The following is a 13,030-nucleotide window of genomic DNA, read 5'->3' on the forward strand; positions in this document are numbered from 1 at the left end:
ACATAGGCTTTTCAATTCAACTAATACCATTATACAGTCCGTACTTAGGTCCGACTCTTTTTACAAGAACTCATTTTTCACCAATCTCTGGCGCCGCCTCTACACATAGCCATAGTATTGTCAGTTTGTCTTGAAATGTTGTACACATTCTTTGTTTTTCATGTTTGTCCCTCTGTCATAGTGGCCAGTGAGAGCCTGAAATAAAGAAATAATAAATTCTTCTATCTCGATGTGTAGATGTAATCTTCTTCATCTTCTTCGACGTATCATGATGCTTATGTGAAATGTTTCTACAAGGTGAACTGCGGTCCGAATAAGAAGTACTTTGTGGGTAAATATACCAACACCAGTGTGGCCTACATGGAATTCGGAATACCAGACGTTCACGAGGCGTACTTTGATCTGACCACTGGATCTCAGGACACCGGACAGTACCTTAAGGTCACCTGGGATACCTGGGACGTTAGACGTACGTCATCATTTGTTTTCTGAGGCTTAGTGTAGCGAGGGTTCCTGGTCAGTGACCTGTAGTAATTGAATAAACATTGTTATTAAGTTGAAATCTCATCATTCCTGAAAGTGTGTATAAGTTGCTGATCCTTGGCTTTCTTCTTCATCAATAAATGGCTGTATGGTCTTACATATGGGATTTGAGGCCAATGATTAGTCAACATTGTCTAAGTGCAATTTTAACACATAGATGTATAGCGAAATCGGGTAACTCTTTATGTTGATTTGATTGTTGTTTGACGTTGTATACATTTCTCGTGTGAAGAGGCCTTCACATATAAATGCTTGAAGACTCCGTCATACTGTGGATTTGGTGTACAATGTAATGTTTCACTGATTTCTGCAGCGCACTGTCCGTTCGGGTGGCGGGCGTGGGGAGACTCCTGCTACTATTTCGGAAGGTCTGATGTTCCGTACGAAACAGCAGTTTCAGCTTGTCACAACATGGCAGGTCAGTGGACAGCGGCTATATAGTATTCTTTTGTCCCGGTGATTGCAATGTTAAGAACCATTCATCTAAAATCTTGACACATTGTCCAGTGTGCAAAACGTCTATTACAGCTGATATTAATCTGGGAAATATGAAAGTCTGGGATGTCCACCGTTTGCATTTCAAGCAACGACCCTGGCGTACCGGCTTGCAAGTCGTCTTCTTTTCTGCGTCAGCCAATCAGTAGCCCACTCCTGTAGTTGGAGGGGAAGTCACCAGCCAATCACATTGCCTCTTAACAGCATGCGGCGACGTGATTGGCTAGCAACATTCCTCCAATAACTGGGTGATTATCCGAATACGCAGGGATAAAGACGACTCAGAGGTCGGTGAACACGAGACGTTGCTTGAGAGTGGCGGGCCTTGCATGGAAAACGGGCTTTGGAGAAACCGTTTCCCGTGAACACTAGGGGGTCGGTAATTGTGATGGCTGTTTCAGCCCAAAGTCTGAAAAGCTTCTGTAATCTTTGATTCTGTATCAGCCAAGTTTATACACATGCAAAGTCCGCAAGGGAAGGCCATTAACACTTGCACACAGCACTCTCCAGATATCATTATCGCGTTTCTGATTCTCCAGCTCACGTGGTTGAGATCAACAGCGAAGCTGAACAGGAGATTCTCCGCGTCATCACATCAGCCAAAGATGGAGACAAATACTGGGTCGGACTGCGCTACTCTCAGGTGAGTCTTAAACAACAGCTGCATGAACATGTTATCTGAATTCCTGAAGCTATCGGAAACAATTGTCGTAGTACTACATCTTTATTCTGCGTCCCTGGCATCCACACTACAACTTCGCCCTTTGGGAATCAGAATCAATGCATAAACGCGAAAATGCTTAAATAAAGAAAGACCTTTTCCTTTGACTCAGATGAATGCTACCTACTTACAAGTATGCAAGTACTCAATCGACAATGTGAATTCTGTCCATGAAGCTGAGGCCACGTCGATTGCTGGACTTATTCCGTCCTTGATTGATGTGTAATTTGATTCTTTTGTTGACGTTTCTCCATCCAGTCTAACTCGTGGTACAACTGGTGGCACCAAGTTCCGCTGGCCGCGCAGTCGTCCTGGTGGTCTGACGGCACCAACAGAACGGCCGCGTTCGGCAGCGACACCTGTGTGATTATGGGCAGAACTGCAGGGTTCCAATGGACAACTCAGCACTGTGGTCTCGGGGCCCGGGTCGTTTGTGAAACCGATGGTTTGTTGTTGAAAACATTTTATTTCAAACCTGGATGCATCTTAGACATTGTCTTCGTGCTATCCATGCATGGCATCATACTAACAAAAATCGTTGTTTGTTTGTTTGAGACTTTCACGAAAGCTCAAATCGGTACCTGCAAGCCGTTTTTCATTGAGGTCATGAGGGAAAAGGCAAGGGTCAGACAAGTATATGAAAGAGATACAATTTACGCTGGATAACAAAATACTTAACATACCGGCAACGTAACCTGCCAACATCGTGGTAGCCGTCTGGATCTCAAGCACGTCAGGTACCGCATTATACACTGTGTAGCAGCGACACCTAGCTGCAGTGCGAAGTAGAACCGGTGTCACAGCGATCTCGCCCCCCCCCCCCCCCTTGATCCCCGGGGGAGGGGGGCAAAAAGTAGCGATCTCGAGGGTTTTTTTTTAATTCAACATAAAAGCAGACAGGACAAAGTGACACTGCACTCAAGTTAAAAAACTTATTTTAACAGTGCCACTTAACATACATTTGAATACATGAATACAGATATAACAACATTAGAAACAATAATTGAACAAACTAATCGACTAACATCATGTGTGCACAAAACACCCCTACCCACCCCATGTACAAAGTACACAATTCAATGATGTATAAATGTAGTAAATTCTACACATGAAATGTAGTAAATTCTACACATGAAATATAACAATAGGACTAAAAACGCTGAGTAGATCTCGAGGGTTGGGTCCCTTGTATTCCCCTCATTGCATATACTTGAGTTTCGACATAAGATATACAGTATTTCATTGTATTCACCTGCCCTCAAGCAACCTAAAAACGCTAAAGGGGGCGAAAACGCTAGTGATCTCACCCCCCCCCCCCCCCCCCCCCGGTGTGAAATCGGTCATTACTGCCCCGAAAAAAGGGAAAAACGGATAAACGTCTATAAACGTCAGTAGTTATCCCATGATTTTCAAACATAAAGCTCTAAACGGAGCAATCATGGCGTGTTTTTTTTCCATTTCACAACAGGACGAATCTGTGGGACGTTTTTCAGCATCATCCGCACGGTTTCTACCGACGCCCGTCCCTGGGTGGAGCTGATTTCGGTCGGGGGCTCTACGTGGCAGCAATAGAGACCTCTGGCGACGTGACCACGAACTGCTACACCAAAGCGTACAGTCTGCAGTTCAGTGATGACGGGGGGGTCTACAATGATCATGGAAGCAGCTCTGAGCCATGTGCACGTGCTAAGGTTACTTAATAATGACTTCTTAAATGCCCAAGGAAAATATAACTTAATAAGTAGATTATTTAAATGAATATACATTACAAACGTTATGCAAACTTCTTTTGAATACCTTTAGGTATATGAATACATTTTATACACTCTGCAATCTTATACATAAAATTGTATTTTAGATATTGTGTGTTTGTCATTAGCTTACATGCATATTGTCACCGTACTATTAGAACGCATGTAGCATACCATTGTCCAAACATCAGCACGACAATATGAATACTTGTAATTTTAGTTCACCTTTATCCGCGGAGTAACCTATATCCGTTGTGTTGCCAAACAAATCCAGGGATATCAAGGCGATGGACGGTAGGTTCCTATTGTACTATTTTCAAAATATTGCAGTTTGAAACCACCATCTGTCGACTTGATATACCTAAATACATTGTTTTTAAAAAGAACGGATAAAGGACACCCTACGGATAAAGATGAACCAGCGTCATCTTATCCGATATATCCCCAGCCTGATTCTTTGACCGTTGGGGCACCACAGAATATCTAGCCACCATCTTTCTCCACCCTTCTCGGTTTTCCGTTCTTCTTAATGTTTCACTCGATGAAACATACTTGCATGCCCTTAGGATAGTCTCCAAGTAGACCCTGCGGTGCCTTGGAGATGGTATCAAAGCTGGCCAAGGAGTAAAGCCGGCTCCGGTGCCCGTTGACGGTTTGACTCCCTTTGGTCGGCTATACTCTTTGGCCAGCTTTGATACTATCTCTAAGGCACCGTAAGGTCTGCTTGGAGACTACGTAGGATATCTAGAGCCAAGTGGTCTGATGGCCACCTGAATAATAAATGCTATCCTGTTGATTACATACTACTTCTCACTGTATGGGCACTCGGGCATGACGCACCCGCCATGATGCACGAGTCAGGGGTAGGAGGAACCCCTATATCCTTGGTCGGAAGTCCTCATAGGAGACGGATGCTCGAGTAGACGAGAGGGTGGAGAAGGAATTGCACATCCTTCCTTCACCATAAAAAGTTACGTGCAGGTCAGGCAAACAGGTGAACGCCTGTCTGCCTGGTCATCTGTCGAATCGACTGGAGAATCCCAAACGAAAACCGAACCTTCTCACTGTTCACGCGTGTTTCAGGTGTACCAGGCAAACTCTGACGCAGGAACAGTTGTCCGGACCTTCATACAGCCGCGCCTGTGGGCGGTGTCCCTGCGACTCATCCCCGTGGCCTGGTTCGGCCGCCCGGCGCTGACTGTGAGGGTTCTGGAGTGTCAGAACGCACTTATCGCCGCCAGGTGTGAGTATAAATCTTGTGTACTCTCGTCTGAAGGTAGTTAGATGACAATGACACTTCATTACAACTTCATGCCCAATATGGACTAAATGCGTTAAGTTAGATAACTATGAAAAGGGTAGTCCGAACAATTACAGAATGTTTCTCGGTTACAAGTTCGCGCGCACACACACACACGCATGCACGCATACACACACACGCGCGCGCACACGTATGCGCATACAAACACGCCACATAAACACACTGACACACACACGGATTTACAAGTATATATTTTTGAACACCTCCATCGTGTTTTCATTCATTCATTCATGCATACATCCATTCAGTTATTCATTCATTCATTCATCCATTCATCCATTCATTCCTTCATTCCTTTCTTCTTTCCTTCTTTCCTTCCTTCCTTCCTTCCTTCATCTATTCATTCATTCATTTATTCATTCACTCACTCACTCATTCATTCATCAATGAATCCATTCATCCATTCATTCATTCATTCATTCATCTATTCATTCATTCATTCATTCATTCATTCATTCATTCATTCATTCATTCATTCATTCATTCATTCATTCATTCATTCATTCATTCATTCATTCATTCACAGACCCTGGTAATGTTTTGGGAGTGTTCAACATGGGACCTAAGTTGGCTTTTATCCCTGCCCACCATCACTGCACCAAGTTCCACAGCAGAATGGCGTCCCTTAGCGAGTTCCAGGCCGCGTTTCATGCCGGAATGACCGGCTCATGGATTGCGTGGCTGACTGACCAGACTGGCAGATACATCCTCGAGCGCCTTGGGACTCATTCAGCTTATCGCTATACCGGCATCATCAGCTGGGGTGTTATGTGGCGTTCAAGTCTGCATAACGTGTGGTGCATGCAGCCTATGTCAGAAAGTAAGTTTAAGTGAAAGTATAAGTGTAATATTCAGTATACGTATAAGGATAAGGATAAGTATAATTTTCAATGTAACTGTAGTTGTATGTAAGTGTAAGTGTAAGTATAAGTATAAGCGTAAGTATAAGTATAAGTGTAATTTTCAGTGTAATTTTCAGTGGAAGTGTAATTTTCAGTGTAACGGTAAATGTAATTTCCAGTGTAAGTGTACGTGTAAGTGTAAATGTAATTTCCAGTGTAAGTGTAAGTGTAAGCGTAAGAACAAGTTTGAGGGAGTGGTCACACGTGTGCATATATAAGACTCCATATAAAAGTCCGTACGAGTTTAGTATTGATACCGACATTCATTTGGTTTAGGTAAAGTTTGGGGACGGGGTACCTCAAGGTGTTTCCCACTGGCAGGTCACAGCGTCTATTTGTTACCGGGTTCATTTTAAGTCCGACTTAAATTCAACCGGAGGCCGGGCCCGAAAATAGGGACCAAGCCTGAAAATTAAAAAAAAAACGTCAGTGAACTGCCCGGCCGGGCCCCTTCTTCCAATTAGGACCTAAGCTTCTAATCCATTACTTCACTCAGAGACTCAGAGACTGAAACATTTCTCTATATGTCAGCATTTGTGTGAAATTTGTTGAACAGGAACTTATAGTGCTGAGGACGTGATTTTTGAGTCGCCGATACCTTTACGTTGGGGTAGAGAGTAAGAGCTAGAAGTTTAGGTCACTAGTGATGTCTTTTTTTTAACACAATGGCCGATATTGTTTGGCCGACAAACGTCGTACGAGAATAGCTCAAAACGTTGTTGCTCGATAGTCATGTTGTTTTTCTATTTTTCTTTTTCATTGAAGGATTGGGATGCTCCACGCCCCTGGTCGCCAGACAGCCGTGTGCCTGGGATGACGTCACACCTCAGGAATGCGAGCTCCACGGGTGCTGCTGGGATCCGTACCCCGGGTATCCGGCTTGCTTCCATAAAACAGGTCAGAAGATTATCTGTCTTTGATTTGAAGCTTTAAAAGCTAGTGCCAATTTGAAGATTTAAAAAAGTATATTTTACCCTCTAATGCTAGGCAGGCCGTTTGTGTAATCTCCAATTAGAACTTTTGGTCTGTCTTTTTTTGCGATTTTTAACGGGAATACATCGGGAAAGGAATACATGCCAGGAAGCTCGCTACGAGCACGTACAAGCTTCCCGACATATATTCCTTCCCCGGCGTTTTCCATGTTAAACATCGCAACATTAAAGCCAGAACCCCCCTTCTCATGAGAGGATGGTATCGTTAGTTCACCTTCATTTGCAGGTTAACCTATATCCATTGCATTGAAAATCAGGGTATGTAGGGATATCAAGTCGACAGATGGTGGCTCTGATTGATATTTTCAAAATATTGCAGTTTGAAACCACCCTCCGTCGACTTGAGACCCCTAAATGTGCTGTTCTTACATACAACGAATATAAGTTACCCTCCAGATAAAGGTGAACTAGCGGCATATTTTCTCTTAAATAGTTTTTTGTTGTTACGACTCAGCTGGAACAAACATCGCACTCGGGAAGAGGACGCATCAGTCGACAACACTGGACGCGAACAGTCACTCCTGGCACGGCATCGACGGCGTCAGAACAACGGAGGGTTGCAACGATGGCAGCGGCACTTGCGTCAGAACAGCTGACGTTATTAGTCCAGGTGTGTACAAAAACAACGTCTGGACCCGAAAACTACACACAAGTCCTGATCTGAAGGAGGTCAAATCTGTTAACTAACAGTAAAACACAGAAAACCTCTTAAAGCATAACTTTGACAGGACAAATCTTGTCTTTCTGAAGTCGCAACTGACCTACCCGCGACTGCCCGACTTTTTCCGATCACGGGATCACATATAATAAGGTCATGTTGATTTGATGATATGGATGACATCCTCGCGTGTTCCAAGTTTCATCCCTTTCCAGTAATAGAAAAAAAAAATTTAATAACCACATCATAAATCCTACAAATTGACTGTAAAATGAGCATTTATATGCCATAACCTCAAATTGCCGAAATGGATACTATTGTCATAGAATTCCAAAGTAAATTCCAACGTCAAAGACGATGTTAGAGAACAAAAATGAAAATCTAGTTGTTGGTATACCTCGCTCATTGTGTTTAGTCATTTGTCCAGTCTTTTTGACTACTTAGTGTATAACCTCGGACTATTTACAATTTACGTATTGAATCTTCACGTTTTAGTAAATTCATTGTCGCAGAGCTTCTTAAGCTAGTGTGTTACGCCGAAGGGTGGTTATACCGACGATTTGAATACAGATACAACACTTCAACGTAATCTCCAAGCAGGTCCTACGGTAGCATAAGATAGTATCAAAAGCTGGCAGAGGAGTGAAGCCGGCCTAGGAGTGTGTATGCGACCTCGTCTGACTCCCTTTGGCTGGCTATACTCCTTGGCCATCTTTGATACTATCTTATGGCACCGTAGGATCTGCTTGGAGGTTACTTCAACGGTGCAGTAATGTAAAAATGACATTTCTGATGACTGTCCTCTCGCCTGTGGTAGGTGTCAATGTCGCCGTAGGGAAGACAGCGTTTCAAACGAGCACCGCCCAGCCTCCCGGCCTTGCCGTAGACGGGAACACCGACACCAACCACTACGCTGGTTCCTGTACAGCTACTAGAGTTAACCCGGGAGAGGCTGATCCAACCTGGTGGGTGGATCTCGGAGAATCGTACGTGGTGGATAGGTACGTATATACTCGTAGACACCAATGACATCAACATTGAAATTCCCTGAAATTACATTTAGCCGTAATGCATGATTTGTCTCAAATATCTACAGGGTGGTCATCTTTAACCGCCAGGACTGTTGCGCTGAACGACTCAACCCCTTCAACATCCACATCGGGGATTCCGACCAGGTCAGCACGAACCCCCAGTGTGGAGGTGACCATCAAATCGACTTAAACCAGCCGTCCATTTCCGTCCCGTGTCAGGGAATGCGGGGGCGCTATGTGAGCGTCCGTGCGCCTGGATCCGTCCGAATACTCGCCATGTGCGAAGTCCAAGTATTCCCTGCCGCTGGTAGGTTTTTTACCACATGACGTTTACATGCTTATCGCGCAGTGTGTATGCCCCATAGCAGGGTTTTTTCTGTGAGCTACGTATATATAACGTTATTGACGTTTTTTACACAGAAATCGTAAAGGTTTTTGTAAAAAAAAGGGCGCTTGTCATGCTACAAAATACGACTGCCGATTATGAGACGGAAAATAGCGTCGCCGACTCAACTAACTGGCTTAAACGAGTATTGACACTTCCCATTTTTGTGTGCGATTACTTATTTTGAAAATGACAACTGAGTCCTCTATGTTTGCACATGCATTACATTATTATTATTTTTTCAACAGCTTGTCCAATAGCAGGCTACGTTGATTTTAACGGAGTTTGCTACAAGAGCTTTACGGAGCAAAAGACGCGTGACGAGGCCACACAGACGTGTGCAGCAGACGGCGGGATGTTAGCCATGCCGAAGGACAATGCCACCAACACTTTTCTCGCTAATCTAGCAGAAGTATTAGCAGGTCGCTGGTTTGGGTTAGCCAAGAGCAATGGGCAGTGGATATTTGAGGACGGCCAACCCCTGACGTCGTCCGACTTCTCCAACTGGCGCAGTGCCGGTGGCGGCCAGGGCGGCTGTGCCGGATTTTATGGGACCGACTCCTCCTGGAAAGTAAGAGGCTGCAGCAATCTGAGGGGCTTCATATGTCAGATAGCTGAAGGTATGTGTCCTGTTCATCCTATGTAAGATCATTGTGCCATGTTGATTTGATTATATGGATGATATCCTGTGGGAATCCCAAAACTGATACGAGCGTGCGGATTTAACAAAGTTTGGCCTTCAACAAGTTGCATTCATTATGAAATCTAAGTTAGCAAGATACAAAACACAGGGTTTATGAGGGGATACGTTTATCAATAGGCAGACGAGACCTGGGCAATAGTGGATGTACAGAGTTGACGCCCTTAGTCTGCACTTATCTATTTCCACACGTTTCTCCACAGGGGACCACTGGTGGCATGTGGACTTAGACCGACAGTGGGCCATCGACAGGGTGACTGTTGTCAAACCAGTCTCCGTCAACCTTAACCCCTTCTTCATTCACATCGGCGACAACGGGCAGAACGTGTCAGCCAACCCCCAATGCGGACAGTACCACAGCATCGCCGCCAACCAGTCGGAGGTGACCATCTCGTGCGCTGGCATACGGGGTCGGTATGTGGGGATCCGTCTGACCCAGCTGGGAGTGCCGCGGCGGCTGGAGTTCAGCGAACTCGAGGTTTATCCCGTCTCAGACGAAGGTAGCGCAAGTTTTTACCTTTATTCTCGGTATAACCTATACCCATTTCTGAAAACGGGGTGTTTAGGTATATCAAATCGAAGGACGGTGATTTCAAACTGCAATATGTTGAAGGTACTTACGAATGTATGATGCAAATCAACCCCTTGTTTTTTTATAATTGGTATCTACTAGTATTTCTTCCACTCTACGTTGCTAATGTCACTTATATGCCATTTTTTATTGTGAAAAACACTGGAAGTGTAAAAATTATGCAATTATTTTCCAATTTACGCGACTTGCATTTAAATATGGCCGAGGTCTGAAAGAAACTATGGGTAGCTTAGCATTCATAGGTTAAGTTTTTATTGGAAAAAGTATTGTTATATCAACTTGACCTCATTACCTTTCTTCTGCAGCCAATATCGGAGGAATAAACGTGGCGGCCGTGTCCAGTGGTGGTAGGTGTGTGGACGCGTCACAAAACGTCGCTACCTGTGGCGGCATCATCGACGGTCAGCTGACGCCGAGACCAGGGCAGCTCGGCTGGCTGAGTTCGCAGGGCGTTGGCTCGTGGGTTCAGCTGAAGTTTGATGGGTACTACTTCATCAACCGGGCTAAGATCGCACAGTCTACATGGGTCACAGGCCAAATCAGGACAATGAGGCTGACGTTTGATGACGGGTCCTATGAAGACGTGAGTTCCTAACCTTACCTTAGACCCTTTAAAAATATTAATTAATTCTCCATTGCCTCTTTTCGTGACACGCCGGGCCGCTTGCCTAGTACTATTCTCGTCTCCCTCCCATTGCCAATCTCGGTCCAATTCTATTTCAGTTCCCCACTGAGGCCAACAGACTTGATTCTTAGCTTTCGTGTGCGTTTATAATTACCCTGGAATATTTCTGCAAGTGTAGGTCGTTGGCCCTACGCCTAGCTCCTTTGACATACTGCTGTCCAGGATACAGATAATTGCGTATAACGCTGGCTCCTAATAGCTAATGGTGATGATGAATGTTGTGCGCTACTTTTATATCTGTATCTGTGAGAGGAATTGATGATCATATGGCATTCACAGTTGAAACAATTTCACATGTTGCTGACATTCTCTGTGGATGTACGAACCACAGGTTGAACTCAGTCAGCGTGAAGGAAGCGACCAGTACGACGTGACCCAAGTTTACTACGACGACTTCATCTTCAAGACGACCAAAACAGACTCCGTGAAGATGACTGTGCTCACCACGTATGCAGCCTCCACTAGCGGCTTCATTGAGGCCCAGTTCATCACTGCTTATCCTGAAGGTGAGGGCGTTTCTTGAAAACAAAGATTCAGAAAAAAACTGAGGTTGAAACGAGATCTCTCATTAGTATTTTTTTACTTACCACTTGTGGGACTGATGATTATAAAAAAATATAAGTTATTGATTTATAAAAACATCTACGTTTCAGACTTTGAATTGATACCAGCCCTCGCCAGATTCCGGCAACATTTCGACAGGAGGTCCGGAATGCCGGTACTCACAGAAGCGTCTAATTTGTCTCTTGCTGACTGCGCCATCAGGTGTTTGGAAGAACCCACATTTTTCTGCCAGTCGTTTCAGTACGAGGCTGGTATAAGGCACTGCGAGATGTTTGGATGGGCGCCTCCTAAGGATGGACTGGGAAGATTGGTGATGGATTCAAGCGTCTCGTATTTTGAGAGGAATTTCGAAAGTTAGTATTTGTGGAAGTGTCATATTTCTTAGTATACTTATTGAAAAAATGTTCTATAACCTGTCTTGCTAAATGCAGAGAATTATCGTTTAGCATAACGTCTCTTTCAGCTCTAGATAGGATTCAATTGATATTGTCCATTCTTCCCATAGAAAATCTATTTTCTTATTTCCAGCTTATTTCCTGTTCGAATGGACTCCAACCCCGCGCATGACCTGCTCGTGTATGTACGCGAACAGCGCCACACGTGTACCACAGATAGGCCCGTGTTTAGCGCAGAATCCTCGAAATCACTGGCTGCACACTGCAGAGGGAACTCTTCGAAACGGAGAAACTTCGCAGTGTCTTGAACTTCTTGCCGACAATGTAGTTATCACGGCAGCCTGCTCACCGATCAGAGAATCTATATTGTTTGAAGTCATTGATGACGCCCTGAGCTGGAGGGTGTTGGGGAGAGAGGTCTGCTTTGACAACAGAGACGGTGTGGTAGAGCTGGTGAACTGTTCCGATGTTCAGAATGTTTTGTGGAAACTACCGTTACACGAGGTAACTGAGTTGGTGACGATGTCTACACCATGTGACGCCAGAGAAGGTAAATCCGTGTGGCCGGTTCTGTACCATTCCCGCATCCACTTTTGCATGGCTACTTGTAAGGAGTTGGTAGTAATTTTGTTGAGATGAATGGCGAATGACGAAATATAATCTGAAATGTCTGAGCCGTCAACAATCAGCCCAGTTGCTTGACCTGTTCTGTATTATGTAGCAAACATTATTTGACTTTTGTTCCATCATCTAGTTAATTGATTGTTTCATTCATTTATTGACTTATTGATTGATTGGTTGATTAATTGATTGGAGAATTATTTGCTTATGAAGTCACAGTAATACATTGCTTTCTTGGTCGATCATTTAATTGATTGAACATCATTTGCACATTTTCAGACCCGACAACAAATGTAACGGGGATCTTGGTAGAGGAAGTTGGGCCTGGCGCAGTGTCGGCACACTGGAACGTATCAGACATGCCTGAGTACGCATGTGAATCAAGGTAGGTCCACAGCACGCGTCATGTCTTGTAGACCTCACAAGCATTGCCGTTCCAAAAACACCAGAATTTGTCAGGTTTGTGACAGGGTAGTGACAGCAAAATCCTATGATCATGTGATACCCTCGATCAATGACAATGGGAGTCGTAGCCGCCATACTGACATGTGACGTCATGGGTCGGCCTTCTTGAAGCCTACCAGTTGATCCATCTAGACAAATCATAGAACCTCAGTAACACTGAATAAAGATACTCTTTTTACACAACCAGTGATTTATTCTCACCGACGTTT

General features: G+C 44.4%; 1 protein-coding gene across 1 annotated transcript; it reads left to right on the forward strand.

The window, feature by feature from the left end:
- The first annotated feature begins 360 nt into the window (after window positions 1-360).
- LOC118409184 (C-type lectin domain family 6 member A-like) lies at window positions 361-3,331 on the forward strand. The gene is made up of 5 exons (XM_035810053.1): window positions 361-469; window positions 857-961; window positions 1,578-1,681; window positions 2,018-2,204; window positions 3,228-3,331. Exons 1-5 carry the CDS (start codon window positions 361-363, stop codon window positions 3,329-3,331), a joined length of 609 nt encoding a protein of 202 aa, XP_035665946.1.
- The last annotated feature ends 9,699 nt before the right edge of the window (window positions 3,332-13,030 follow it).

This window comes from Branchiostoma floridae, chromosome 2 (assembly GCF_000003815.2).
Source record: "Branchiostoma floridae strain S238N-H82 chromosome 2, Bfl_VNyyK, whole genome shotgun sequence".
Taxonomy (NCBI): domain Eukaryota; kingdom Metazoa; phylum Chordata; class Leptocardii; order Amphioxiformes; family Branchiostomatidae; genus Branchiostoma; species Branchiostoma floridae.

Bases quoted from the DNA above. Each gene is read 5' to 3' on its own strand.
- LOC118409184 (XM_035810053.1), top strand. From the start codon at position 361: ATGGAATTCGGAATACCAGACGTTCACGAGGCGTACTTTGATCTGACC. The intron at 470-856 runs GTACGTCATCAT...TGATTTCTGCAG, and splicing joins GGATACCTGGGACGTTAGAC to CGCACTGTCCGTTCGGGTGG. The intron at 962-1,577 runs GTCAGTGGACAG...CTGATTCTCCAG, and splicing joins AGCTTGTCACAACATGGCAG to CTCACGTGGTTGAGATCAAC.